The sequence below is a fragment of the Anarrhichthys ocellatus genome, unplaced genomic scaffold (assembly GCF_004355925.1).
Source record: "Anarrhichthys ocellatus isolate YVR2014 unplaced genomic scaffold, GSC_Weel_1.0 scaffold14, whole genome shotgun sequence".
Classification (NCBI taxonomy): Eukaryota; Metazoa; Chordata; class Actinopteri; order Perciformes; family Anarhichadidae; genus Anarrhichthys; species Anarrhichthys ocellatus.
The window spans coordinates 1,696,127-1,709,874 of record NW_022280044.1 but is presented as its reverse complement, the minus strand read 5'-3'; the positions used below and the strand labels follow the sequence as shown (position 1 = coordinate 1,709,874).

At 41.8% G+C, this 13,748-nt stretch overlaps 1 protein-coding gene across 8 annotated transcripts in view; it reads left to right on the top strand.

Annotated features, from left to right (window-relative positions):
- elmo1 (engulfment and cell motility 1 (ced-12 homolog, C. elegans)) overlaps positions 1-13,748 on the top strand; it is a 93,586-nt gene that overhangs the window by 25,240 nt on the left and 54,598 nt on the right. For 6 of the 8 annotated variants that reach the window (XM_031853963.1, XM_031853961.1, XM_031853965.1 and 3 more), the window contains exons 2-7: positions 3,898-4,064; positions 9,389-9,429; positions 9,620-9,692; positions 9,787-9,837; positions 9,969-10,138; positions 12,839-12,874. In XM_031853963.1, coding sequence (XP_031709823.1) covers positions 3,987-4,064; positions 9,389-9,429; positions 9,620-9,692; positions 9,787-9,837; positions 9,969-10,138; positions 12,839-12,874 — 449 coding nt within the window. In that variant the 5' untranslated portion in view covers positions 3,898-3,986. The remainder of the gene's footprint in view (positions 1-3,897; positions 4,065-9,388; positions 9,430-9,619; positions 9,693-9,786; positions 9,838-9,968; positions 10,139-12,838; positions 12,875-13,748) is intronic. The other 2 variants (XM_031853968.1, XM_031853966.1) reach the window with 1 other exon arrangement.

Here is a 13,748-nt window from a genome sequence, read left to right as displayed (position 1 = left end):
TCCAATCAATAAGCCTCAAGGCTGTCCATCTCTGAGTCATCTGTAGTTCTCGGAAGATGATGACAAAGTGCTCGGAATACACACACACACACACACACTTGCTGTCTTTGCTGGAGAACCAAAGTGAATCCTCTGTCAGAAGAAAAGCCTTATTTTTCCCACAAACTTCACACAAACAAAAAAACTTCCCACTCTTGTAAAGTATAATTGTAGTTTGGCTAATCTAACCTGTGTTTGTTTAAACCTCTCTGACCAATTTCTGCTCATGTTTCTTGTCAAGTTGGACCTTTAGCGTCACATTATCAGGCCTCAGAAATTGACTTTGTGATGTCAAAATTGGTGTCAATTTTAGCAGTTTTGCTCTTTTTTGGAGTTGAAAAGAGTCGACAAGCTAACTCGGGGGTCCATGAGGCTCAAAGAACTGCAAAATCACCGTGGTGTCATCTTAATTGAGCATGCTGGTGTGCTAACATTTACTAAAAAACACCAAAACACGAAGTGCAGCTGAGGCTAACGAGGACGTCATTAGTTTAGCAGGTATAATTCATCGTCGATCTCAATCTCACAACAATCCGTCCATAAATATAACTGGTGAAACATTTCATTCAAAACCACAAAATGTGAACCTCATGGGGGCACAAGTTGAAAAGCCGGAGGATCAAGGGACCAACGTTTTGGCAATTCATCCTGAGGGGAACATAAATGACATAGTAATCCATCCTATAGTTGTTTCAGACGGACCAGCAGACAGACGTTGAAATCCCTGCAGACGAAACATGGTTACAAATTTTGACAGTCTGTCTCAAGAGTGTCAGTTTTATAGCTTCAACTGACTGCCTCTCCGTGTCTTCACTCATTATTGAGGAGGATAATCTGCATAGATGACTAACGTGCTGTTCTCTGTAGAATATAACTGTATGAATCACACATTCACACATTCTCTGCATATATAGAGTAAGGCTCGTCTTTAGAGCCTTTTTCTGCTCTGACACAGATCAACAGGATGCTGCTGCTGATGTTATTAAAATCAAGTAGTCCATCAAGTGTATGTTCAGTTCAAGTTTGCATCGATCTGTCTCCGTGTTTTCTTTCTAACTTGCTCTCTCCACATCTTATTCACCAACTTGTTTTTTTTAAGAATGGTGACCAGAAGTGTTTTTTTCTCTGCATAAGGTTGCAGAGGAGAGGAAACGGAGAGATGCACACAGCTGCACTGAGCGTTACGGAGGACAAAGTGTCTCACAAAGTAGTTAACAAAAGATACAAAACCACTCTAATCCTCAATGAACACACTTGGTCGTATTTCAATGGTTGAAGACTCAAAGCAGAGGGAGTGGAGCGAGTCATATTTGGGGAGTTGTGACGAACGTGACTTGAGTACGACACGCGCTTTGGAAAGAAAGATGCATCTCCAGCTATTGATGCAGCGGCTGCCATGGCAACGGGCCGTTGAATAAAGGCTGTGTGGATCATTATGGGATGACTCACACACAAGGCCAGGCCAGTCTCATTACGTAAACGATCTTTAAGTTAATACATGCTCATCAAACACACACAGACTCCAGACATGCACACAAGAACTGTTTTGGTCAGTGTTTTGTGCACACGCATTTCTCATCACTCACTATTCAGCCCGTGTTCATGCACGCATATCAACACTCACACTATTCTGCTCATTAGTCTTCTCCCAGGAATTACCCTGAGCCATCAGGGAACGAGATTAAATATGAAAACGGGCTTCTAAACCAGGAACTAGGATGATCCGGGTTTTCTAGACAGGCCGGGAAGGTAAATTATTGATGGCTTCCTCAGTCGGTTTTGGGGACATCTCTGATACATTTTCCACTTTGATAACTGTGTGATGGTGGGTTTTATAACACCCCCCTGCAAGCACACCCATGTGGCTTTACCCAGCTCCCCCTGTGGGGCTTGGAGTGACTGTGATTTGGCAGTTTTTCCACCATGGAGCTTCTGACGGGCTTATTTTAGAAAGCCACGGGGCTTCAGGTCAAGCCGGCTGTTGGTTCCTCTGTCAGATATCCCAGTAGTCCTCTGCACAGAGGCCAGGGAGGGGCCACCCCGGAGGATACAGGTTCAATATTTGAAGGTGTGTGTTCGCATGCTGGTTTTTATGCGTATGAACCACAGATTCAGAGTCTGTTTGTGTATTTCAGTTGCGTTTTGACTAGTGAAAGACATGTCGGTCTTTACTTCTTGAGTCTCGTACGTGTGGCTCAGTGGAAAATGAATGTCCACGCTCTTAACTCGCCTTACGATCTGTCCCTCCTCGTCCACCCTCCATCCATTTCCTTTGAATCCTGTTTTTAAATTGCCTGGCATCTCTGCTCCTGATTTATTTGATGTTGCAGCATAGGGGTGGTGGGGGGTCTTGTCTCCAAACTATAGCGTGACAGCTACTGGATTTATGAGACTATATACCAATATTTATAACTGAGAATTTATAAAGATCTGATGGCAATATATCTGCCAATATTTGTAGGACAAACACACACAAAAGCAACTTTTTCGATAAAGAGCCCTTAAATTTGACTATTACAACAGCTCTGTACTGAGCTAGACGTTTTATAGTTGACAAACAAAGTTGTCCGTGCTCTCTGGTGGACAAACTATGCGATGGAGGCACTGTTTATAAATGACTTAAAACACATATTTTCCATTTCTGTACTACAATGTCTTGTTACATATCGCCTGATATCTGCAATATGTTAATATTCACGGATATATTGGTTCAGCCACAGAAGACACAAATGTTTTCACAGGATGTTTTGTGCTGACCTTCATGTGTTAAACTGGAGGAATACTCCTACAAGCAGAGGAAGAATCTCAGTACTATAAGCTGCTTTAAATGCGGTTTCTTTCCTGCATGGCTTACTGGCTATTGTGGTTAAAGTGCTGCATCATCACAGAGCTGTTTCATCTCTACAACTGCAGGGACGCTTGCACCTTTATTCCTGTTGAAATATCTAAAAGGAGTCGCCTACTTTTAGCCTGGAAAGGTGGTTTGTGTCTTTCTGTTGTGTTTAAATGACTGAACTGAGGCAAGGACTCGGTGAAACAAAGACGATCTTATTAAAAAATAACTTTTCTATTCACTCACCTGCTGTGACCTCATTAGCAGTTAAACTTTGAGTGGAATTAAGCTGTCCCACCAGCACGTCTTAATGTTCTTTGTGTCAACAACTGCAAATTAAATAGGGTGCCGCTTGGAAAAAGAATCACCTCAGAGGACAGATACAAAAATCAGTTTGTCTGCTTTAGTTTGTATATCATGGTGTTAGATGAGAAAATCATTTTCAAACGCACATTTTAACTGGTATTTGGAGGAATTTTCATGGACTGTTTAGCTTTGAATGTCAACCTTGACGGCACACAAACAGGGGAGTGTGTTCTAGTTGTGGGCTGATGACGAAGGATGGCAGGTAATGTGTGCTGTGTGCTTTCTATACGAGCACTGATGATAGACCTTCATGCATTGCAGCTGGGAAGCCTGACCTCAGATGGTGATGGTAATATAAGGAGTCGATGTTTGAACTTTTTCAGTGTGGGCACAAATATCAGTAAAGCGGTGTAAGTAGGTAAATTGACTCATTTCCTCTAAACCCTTAAATGTTGCGTGAAAGTGAATTATTGGTTTGAGTTGTTCAGTAGCTTCTACTGTCAATGTGAATTTACCAACCGCACTGTCTTCACGTCTTATGTGTTTTTCAACAATGCCCCCCTCGACCTTTCTCCATAATCATATTGGACACTAATAAGCAAGCTAATAACTAGACCAAGTTCTTGACTAATATGCCTCGTTATCTCTTTTTCCCTCTCTTTTCATTCCCATCCACCTCCGTCTCTTTTCCCATCCTCTCCTTCTCTCTGGTCCTGCAGGTTTGGATGAGCTACCACCAGAAGTAGTGACAGAGGGGTGAGGCCGCGAGACCCACACCACCCAACTCTCCCCCCTCCCCCTGTCAGCCATGCCGCCACCGGCAGACACCGTCAAGGTGGCCATTGAGTGGCCGGGGGCCTTCCCCAAGCTCATGGAGATAGACCAGGTAGGTGTCTGAGCACAAAAAAAAGACTTATCGGCATACTTTACTGTCCACAGAGATCACATTTAGAAGACAAAACCGAGCAAACGTTCTGTCTTTGTGACACTCACCGTGAACAAAGTGCATGTTTTGCCTGAACACAGTATTTGTACAGTAATCCGCTGTTGTGGGTACAGTGGAAGTAGTTAAAATGTGTGTGGGGGTGTGTGTACTGCATGTCTTGAAGGGGTAGGCGGATGTGATCAGGGCATCACCCATCTTTGTTTGTTCCTAACAATTATACTAATTACCAAAAGGATGTGCCTTAATTACAGAGGTTTAAGAGGCAACACAGCCGCGGCTTTGACAAGACTATGAAGATATTACATTGAATGTGATGGTTGAGGCTCTGTAATTTATGGCATTAATCTTAAAGTATATATATATGTATATATATATATATCACCAGTTCATGTCTTCAGGTGCTCATCTAATTTTCTAGTTGTAGCTGCCAGCTGTGAACATTATCTAACCCTAAAACTGTAGTTTTAGTGCAGATTGCAGGTCTAAATTGAATTGTGTTCTACTTAAAAGTGCTATAAACTGAACTTAGATCAGAATTGAAAATGAATTTGATACTGGATTTGGATTTGATTAATAAAAAATGAAAAAAAAACACAGATTTACATAATGTGGTTACTGTAAATCAGGCAAAATGGTGGACGTTAACATTTTCATCAATACCAGTGATATTTTTGACGATACTAATGTAATCTCTGGTGATAAAATCATGATGCTGATCGCTCGATCAGTGGCGTCGAGAGCATGTGCGCCCACAAACGGCTGAAATATGATTCCTCCGGTGAAGGCCTCGCTGTGGAGATCATTGGCGTCTAACAAGCAGCTGATGAGATTCTAATGAAATAATTAGCCCAAACAATACCTACCTCATGTGGGGGGGGTGACATGTTTACTGTTACCTTGTTTGATTACTCATACAGTGTGTACAATATATTCTCTGTGTGACTCACAGATGGGCTAATGATTGTACGAGCTGTGAGTCACCCTAGCAACTGGAGCCACGATTACCCTTCTCAATGGACGAACCGCTGAATGAAACATTGAACTGCGGAGTACATGTGCTTCTGAGTTTGCCATGAGGTCCTTAAGGCACTCAAGTGTAAATTTAGGGATGTAGTTTTTAATGACCCGTTATCAGCATGGTGCTGCAGTCTGAATTTCCTTCGTTTTACTCAGCCACCTCTCCTCCTCCACCCCTTCCTCCGCTTTTCTCTAATTCTCTTATCTCACTGTCATCCTTCTCTTGTTCCTCCTGTCTGTTGCATCCTCCCCTTGTCTTCCTTTGCTTTCTCTCCTTTTCGTTCCCCCTCTCACTCCTCCTCCCCATCTTTTGTTGCAACTGTAATACTTGCGCTTTGCCTCCTCCACCATCAGGCCCCACCTCTTCCACGTCCCTCTGCATCTCCTCTGTACAATAGGCCCTGCAGCAGCATATGGCTGTCTGAGTCATGCGATGGGGAGTGGGCTTCATCTGCTCGTGCTGTCTTGAGACCCACAGAAAGAGTGTGTGTGTGTGTGGATAGATGTGAATTTGTGTGTATTTATTTTTATTAAATTTTTCCGTGGGTAGAACTCTGCATAAGTGAAATTGTGCGTGGGTGTGTTTGCGTGGCAACGCACATACTTGTTACTATTCATGCGTCTGTGTGTGTGTGTTGACATCCCTTCTCTGTGTGTGTGTGTGTGTGTGTGTCTGTGTGTGTGTGTGTGTGTGTGTGTGTGTGTGTGTGTGTGTGTGTGTGTGAGTGAGTGAGATATTACACTGTGATTTCAGTGTCTCTCCAAATACCGTCAATGCCCCAAAAGCACAACAGTCCGACATTTGTGTTGGTGTTTATGTCTGCGGGGAGAAAATAAGTTTTGGAGACAAGCAGGAGAATTTCAGTCAAACTAAAGGGAAACAAAATGTCATGGTACTTGAGACTCTATTGTGTGAGGCAGTACAAAACTAAATGGATCTTAAACCTTTTTTAAAAACAGTGTTGGTGGTTATAGAAACATCTTTGTCATGACTGACGAAGTCCTGTGACAAGAGACATCGTTAAACCTTCATTAACTGATTTGTTTGGCCACTCGGGGCAGCGTTAACGAGCTGTAAACTCAATACGGATAACTCCTCACCTTTAGAGCTGATATGGCAAACTTAAGGAAGCAGTTGCTTATTTACACATCTAGCTGTTAAGGAGCAACATTATCATTCATTCAGAATTGCGTCTGTGGCCATCAGATGATTGTATAAATCTAATCCTCACTCTCTTTGTAGCTCTGTTTTATTCTCCACCATCTCCTGAGGGAAATATCAGCTCTTGAGATGCTAAATGTTGCACTTTGTTTAGCAGCTGGTCACAGACTTGTTCTGTCTGCTGAGCAGGTAGTATACATTTTGTGGTTTAGAAATCCATCACTTTTGGATTAGATTTTGTTTGTTTATGTACTTCTCATGTGTACATTAGATTATAAAGATTACCACTTTGGAAAATCTCGTCCCTGCCATGTTTTAGCATGTTTTTAGTGTTTCTTCATTGTATACTTTTTATACTTTTATGACTTATAGATTGTAAATGTATGAAGCAGTCTTCAGCTGATGAATAAATTGTTCATTTGTGGATATACACTGTAGTGCAAAGGATAATTGTCTATAATATATAAATTGCGTTCTTGCGGCAGTAAATCAGCGGGGCACAGAATGTGTAAGAAACCCAAAATAAGAATGAAGCTATTTAGTTTTTTTATGGCCTCTGTGGTTACATTTTAGTGTGCACATAATGACTCTAGAATAGCAGCACAATTAAAATATTTAAGCGGCAGAAAAAGATGCAATAAAATGTGCCCTTTTGTGAAATAACGGTTTAAAATATCTGTAACGAATGTGCCATCAGTCATAGATATACGAGCAGGAGAAGTTGACTTGTTGTGTAACCGTGGAAAGAAAGAGATGAAGTGTATTTGATATCTTCCCAGTTAGAAAGCAGAGTTGTGTCAGATAACAGGAGCTAAAGAACATCTGTAAATGGGATAGTGGAGGTAATGTGACTCCTGCAGGTTCAACAGATCTAAGATGTGCACCGGTAATGCAGAAGTTAGACATGTAAAGACTTTAAGTACAATTTGTACTTATTACAAGTTCTGAAAAGCTTTCCACATGTGGTAATATATTATTACCTTTTATGTTATTTAAATAGCAACTAATTTTACTATTTTAAATGTATTAGGTTATTAGTAATACAATTTAAAAAAAAAAAAAAAAAAAAAAAAAAAAAACGCTTTGATCATGTATGAGAGAAGGAATTGCTCCAAGCAATGCACAAGTGGTTTAATATTACAAACCTTTGCTATTTCTTTGATGAGTGAGCATATTAATGATCTGCTCATTTAAAAACCTACAGTGGAACTAAGAATAATTGAACATTTGCTGTATGAACCTAGATTAATCAAGTAGTATTCATGTTGTTGCACATTTGTAAAACAAAAGAAAAATAGTTTTTTAATGAAATTCAGTTCCAACATTTGTAATACATTAAAATGTAATAAAATAGCTTTTTGAACCCCACAGATGCCCTGCTCTAGAGTACTGTTGGACATGTGTGCGTGTTCAGTGTAGTCTGGCAGCGTACTGTAGGTCCCACAGAGCCTGAGGGTGACGGCAGTGGCGAGCAGAGATTAAGCTAACACTGCCTGGCATTATGCACACACACACGCCTTATATTTGTCGCCTCATCCCTCCATATGCACTTTGCTTGCTCGTCATTTTCCTCCAATCCCTCTTTCTCTCTGTTCAACAACCACTCTGCTGCTCTCTCTCACTATTATCATCCACTCTCCTCCTCCCTGTGTTTGCTGTTGTTTTCCCTTCATCTTATTCAGTTTGCCTATTTCTCATTTCTAAAATCTTCTGTTCACATAAAAAGCCCACTCTCTTCTTCTGTCACCTCTCTGCCTTTGTTTCCCTGTCATCTACTGTATGCCCATCATCCTGCCACCATTATCTTCTCTCTGTACATCTTCATCACTACAGCTTTTGCTCTTTGAAGCAGCCTCTCTCCGTTGCTCAGGGTAATCCCCGGTGAAGCAACAACACAATCATTGTGCTGGATAAGACATAAGTGTAAACAGGGCTGGTAGAAGGAGCGGTACTAGGGGCAGTACTGTATTCAGAACTTTTACTTTAGTAAGAGTAGCTGTGCTACAATGTGAAAGGGTTGCTCCAGAGATTGAGCATCGCTCCTTTGTAAAGTTGGGAGACTCACAGAGGACAGAATTAAGAAAAACACACAATGGTCAGACTTGGAGGGGTTTAGTCTTGAGTACAGATTTCCCAAAATGCAACTGAAAGTAGGTCACAACAGCTGCTTGACTTGCATGATATATTGTCCCAGAGATAATATCATAGCATAATAATGCAAGTCCTATTAAAAGAACAATGCACTTTTAATACCTTTTAGAATTTTCAGACATTGGTAGTAGAAGGTTAAAACATGAATAAAATATAGATATAATATATTTATCCTTATGATGGAGGCGGATGCCCTGCTGTTTATTCTGGTAACATGTTAGCTAAAATGTTGGAGGCATTGTTGCGTAACAAACGGGCGTGTAAACACAACGGGCAATATCGATAAGTCGATGACATTAAAATGATCGCGACAGGCCAAACCAAAAGAGCGTCAAGGCATTGAGAAGATTTTCATGTTTTATAAATGGGGGGAAAAAACGGAGCATAACAGCATTGTGTTCCACAAAGTATCCAAACAAGTTTCTTTGGTACCCAAAGTTGATTATAATATTACCAAAGTTATCAAAAAAGCTTAAACAGTTACTAGCCTTACCATAGTCTAATCAATAAAAACACATGCTATTTTAGAAACTGATCATATGTTTTGTATGTAACTATAGCTGCCTTATCATTATAAAGAAGTACAAAGTGCAGTATTTCCTGTCTAGTATAGATTAGCCAAGACGTTCCTCGAACTTCAACTTTTCTCAGTCAGTACTTGAGTCCACTACTTTCCACCCCTGTGGAGCAGAACATCACAGCTGCTGATCTGGAAGCAGTTTCACATCCAATAATATGAAATGAAATGGAGCAGCAGACGTGGTCGGTGATCCCACATCAGCAGTCGGACAGTTAAATACAGGCTCCTGTAGAACAGCCTCTCGGTGTGTCGGTCCTGTTGTACAAATTAATTGCAGCTCAATCTGAGTTGACTACTATTTCAGGAACTCTGAGTTGGACTGTGGTCTGAATGTAGTTTTGCCTTTCTCCACAGAAAAAGCCTCTCTCAGCCATCATTAAAGAAGTGTGTGAGGGGTAAGTCTGCATTAGCTTTCTCATGTGTCTGCCTGCCTTTTGGTTGGAAAATAATTCTCTTAGGGCATCTTGCAAAAAAGCCCTCTCTATCTCCATACTAAAATTATATTAGCTGTATTTCACACAATATGCCCCCCCCCCTTTAATACCAATTATGCAAGGTTGTTTCTCTCCATCCAATGGATTTTAGGTGGTCCTTGGGGAACCATGAAAACTTTGCTCTGCAGATTGCCGACGCCACAAATTTCTACATCACAGAAAAGGTTTGGTTATCTGTTTTTCAACTTCAGCCAGCGGTATCGAAGGTAAAACAAAGTGCTCACTAACTTCTGCTTCTATCTTTGTAAATCTCCACAGAATCGCAATGACATTAAGAATGGATCAATCCTGCGCTTGACCACCTCTCCTGTGAGTTTTATTTCTTTGCAAAATGTCCTCATAACTACATAAGAGCACTGATCATTGTGGATGCACAGAGGGGAAACTCACTTTTTATTATCCCACGGCATTTGTTGTTTACTTTCTACTTTCCACTTTAGTACCAGACTGCAATCCAGCTCCATGAACGGATCCAGTCGTCCAGCATGGATGCCAAGCTGGAGTCTCTGAAGGACCTGGCCAACGCGTCGAGGGACATCACCTTCGCCCAAGAGTTCATCAACCTGGACGGCATCTCCCTGCTCACTCTGATGGTGGAGAGCGGGACTGAGTAAGTCAATCGTCCGACCGTCTCTTTTGTTGGTTTGTATTTCGTCACGACAGTGTTCTCCTTTGATTTCTCGTTCCTCTTCGTGTGAGGAATGTATTAGGGTGACCAAAGAACAGTAGTAGATTAGAGGAATATAGATCTCCAGTAGTTTCCTATACTAAGCTCGTGATTTTTAATTTCACCTGATTTAAGTCGATTGTGGGTTTTGGCAATGAATGTCTCGCTCTTAAATTTACACAAATCTGTGGTCAGTGAGAATCAAGTTCTTGTTTTTTTTTTAGTTTTTTTTTTTTTTTAGTTGCACTGTCTATTCTGACTGTTCAGTGCTGCTCCTCAAGTCATCGTTTGCAGCAGCTGGCCGTCTGTAGTTGCCTTTAGTGTGGGAAATGACTGCACCACCGACACACTAGAAATCATGATCAGACCGTGTTCATGAAGAAAAACTTGTTTCAATTCTTACATTCACCTTGTGACTTGACACGACCTTGCTGTGGTAATAAATGTCTTTGTTAGTTATCAAACCAAACATGACAGCGCCTCTCTTCAAAGTGTTTGAGGTTGTCTATCAACAACAACTACCGGCATTAGAAAGCGTCAGACAAAAACACAATAAGCCCAACCTCGATCACGATTCTACCCGTCTCTGTGTAACATCTCTGTGGTTGCACTGTTACATTTTTGAGGAGGTCTACGTCCAGTTGAGCCTGCAGCGTAGCTACAGAGGCACAGCATCCACGGCCAGGCCGTCATCCCGTTACGCACTCTGAAGGTGTCATCCAGAAGCTGAAAAGAGCAGAACTGGCTTGAGAAGAACATGCCCAGGGGTTCCTGTTTGCCTTTATGATAGTGACATTACACACACACAACAGAGGAGAAGAGAGCTCTGCACTGGTTTCTGACTGTTCAGCAGATCCAACAACTCACCGCGTGTGGGCGTTGGCAGCGGAGGGCTCCAGAGACCGTCTCGACTGGAGGTTAAAGCGAGGACATTTTTCGCTGAGGTGGAATTTCTCAGCCGTGGTGTGTGTGTGTGTGTGTGTGTGTGTGTGTGTGTGTGTGTGTGTGTGTGTGTGTGTGTTTGCTTGCTCTGGTAGCATGCTGTGTGAGTGCAGGGCTCCAGTCAGAGTAATAACCCAGAGGAAAGTTACAGTAGGAGTGCAAACGTGCACGCACACATGCACACAAGCCGACATATACGGTGCAAACTGGCAGGGAGGGCAGCAGCAGTATTCAACCGCCCGGGACGCTCTCGTTTTCCGCCTCATCCATCTCTCATTATTCGTCACTTTGTACCCAGCGAGAGAAGAGATGGAGTGAAGAATTGTTTGCTTGCATAAGGGGTTTTTTCTTCAAAGACGCACTCGTGTTGTAAAGGTGCACTCACTAAAGGTCAAATGTGCTCTTACTATTATTACTGTATCTATTATACAGTAAAAACCCAAACAAGACACAAGCACACACTGATTAACGCTGGCAGGGAACTCTGCAAAGCCATTGCAAACAATTATTGGCGCTGGCTTCTTTTAATTGAGCAACGCTTTCTTAAACTGAAGGATTTCTCCTTTCATGCTCCGGATTGTTTTGTACCGTCTGTACATAAAGGATCACATTCCGGTCTGATGTTTAATGCCTCGTCTTCAGCAGAAACCACTTAATGAGCTCCTATTTCTGGGTATGAGACGGCAGCATCCTCCAGCATTACGCTCACTTCTACTATTTGACAGGAAATCATTGAAGCCTCTTCTCCTTTTTGTGCATAAATGTTCAAATTAGCAAATATTTGACCCTTATCTGATGTTACTGCTGGGAGCCATCACAGCAGCACTGATGTTGAGTCCACTCTGCTTCTGGCTCTTTCATTAAATATGTTTTTATGTAGATTACCATCACATCAGCTATTCAGCACTGGAGAGTTTGAGAGTGGTGTGTGTGTGTGTGTGTGTGTGTGTGTGAGAGAGAGAGTGCAAGTCGCTCTGCTGCATTTCCATCTCAACAGAAGGAGCTTATGAAACACAGACACACAGATAGGTATCAGTGCCTGAAACACACACAGACACACACACTCATTAGTGTGCCTGCCAACCAACTTGGTGAACTGCAATTATTCAAGAGGCTCAGTGCTGGAGACTCAAGAGGGCAGAGCGGCGCTGTGATCTAAAGCTTCTACCAGAGATGTTGTACTGTATTCATGTGGAAATAAATTGGCAGGCTGCTGCTGCTGCTGTTGCCCACACAAGCACCACAAGGGAAAGGCAGACGTCGCCCTCTGCTGATTAAAACGTGGAACATCTAACGTGCTTTGACTCGGTCGGTGTTCAGAATGCACATTGCAACCTCAACCAGCTTAATAAGAGGTGTTATTACATTCAAAAAGGGACGGCAGGAGGGATTTTAGTTCACCCAAATAAAAAAAATCAACATGTTTTCTTACAGATTTTGTTGTATTAGCACAGCTTTAGAGTTCTGCTGTAAAATGGAGGTGAATTTAAATGAGTTTCCTTAAAGCATGCCCATGTTACTGTTTGTCAAGCTTTTTCATTGGATAGTAGTCCCAATGACTCTGGTTTCTACTTCCAGGGATATTTGCGCATCATCTTGACGCCAGGTTGTGATGTGTGTTGTTTCCCTGCTCTGTGATGGCTAGAAGATCTGCTTGTTTGTTTCCCAACTGTGACACCAAAGTTTCTCAAATCTTTGCAGACGCTATCAGAAACTACAGAAGATAATGAAGCCCTGGTAAGCCCCCCCTCCCCCAGCCGGGTAATGTCTCTGTGCTCTTCCTAACCTGCTGGCTGAGTCTGCATGATTTAAACTCCAGCCCAAGTGCCTTATGGGAAATTATACTTCCAGGCTTCCATTTCGAAATCAGTGTCGCATTTTCTTTTTTTGCATGTGGTTTTGGGCAACGGACTCCAACAACTTACTAATTCTTCAATCCAGACTGAAAGAAAGCCAAGATTTATTTCTAAAAACCTAGTCAAACAAAAATAATAATAATAATAATAATAATGAATTGCTGTTTTTAAATTAAAGGTTCAGTGCAGCTGCATGTTATTACTGTACTTTTGGTACAAGTCCCCCTGAATTAAATCTTGGTGTTCTTTACACACAGTGCTGCTCAGGGTGAGGGGATTGTCTGTGAGGGGCTGTTCAGCTGCTTTTCTTTCTTTCTCTTCAACATTATTAGCCAGTAGCCTCGATCATCACAGGAACTCCATCCATCAACAAGGTTCCCCTTACTATTGACTCTATCCTCTAATGGCTGTGATTGCATGTAGCATTGTGTGGTTAACTACAGTATCTCAATGCCCAGTACCATCTGCAAAAGTCTTCTTCTCCTGTGGGTTACTAATCGCCTCTTTAACTGTTCACTAATCATCTACAATGCAGCAACACTGACCCATGATGCTCTCTGTTGATCCACTTTAGGAATATTTGTATCTTGAAAACCTATTTCTTCCATTTTACTTTCCTTTGTGGTTGGTTTTCTTTGCTGAATCTGATGGTGTTTCAGCTCTGCAGACTAACTTTAACATTTATTATGAAATATGCATCATCTGCATCATCAGATTATTGCACTCTGAAAAAGAGTTTAGATTTAATATTACAG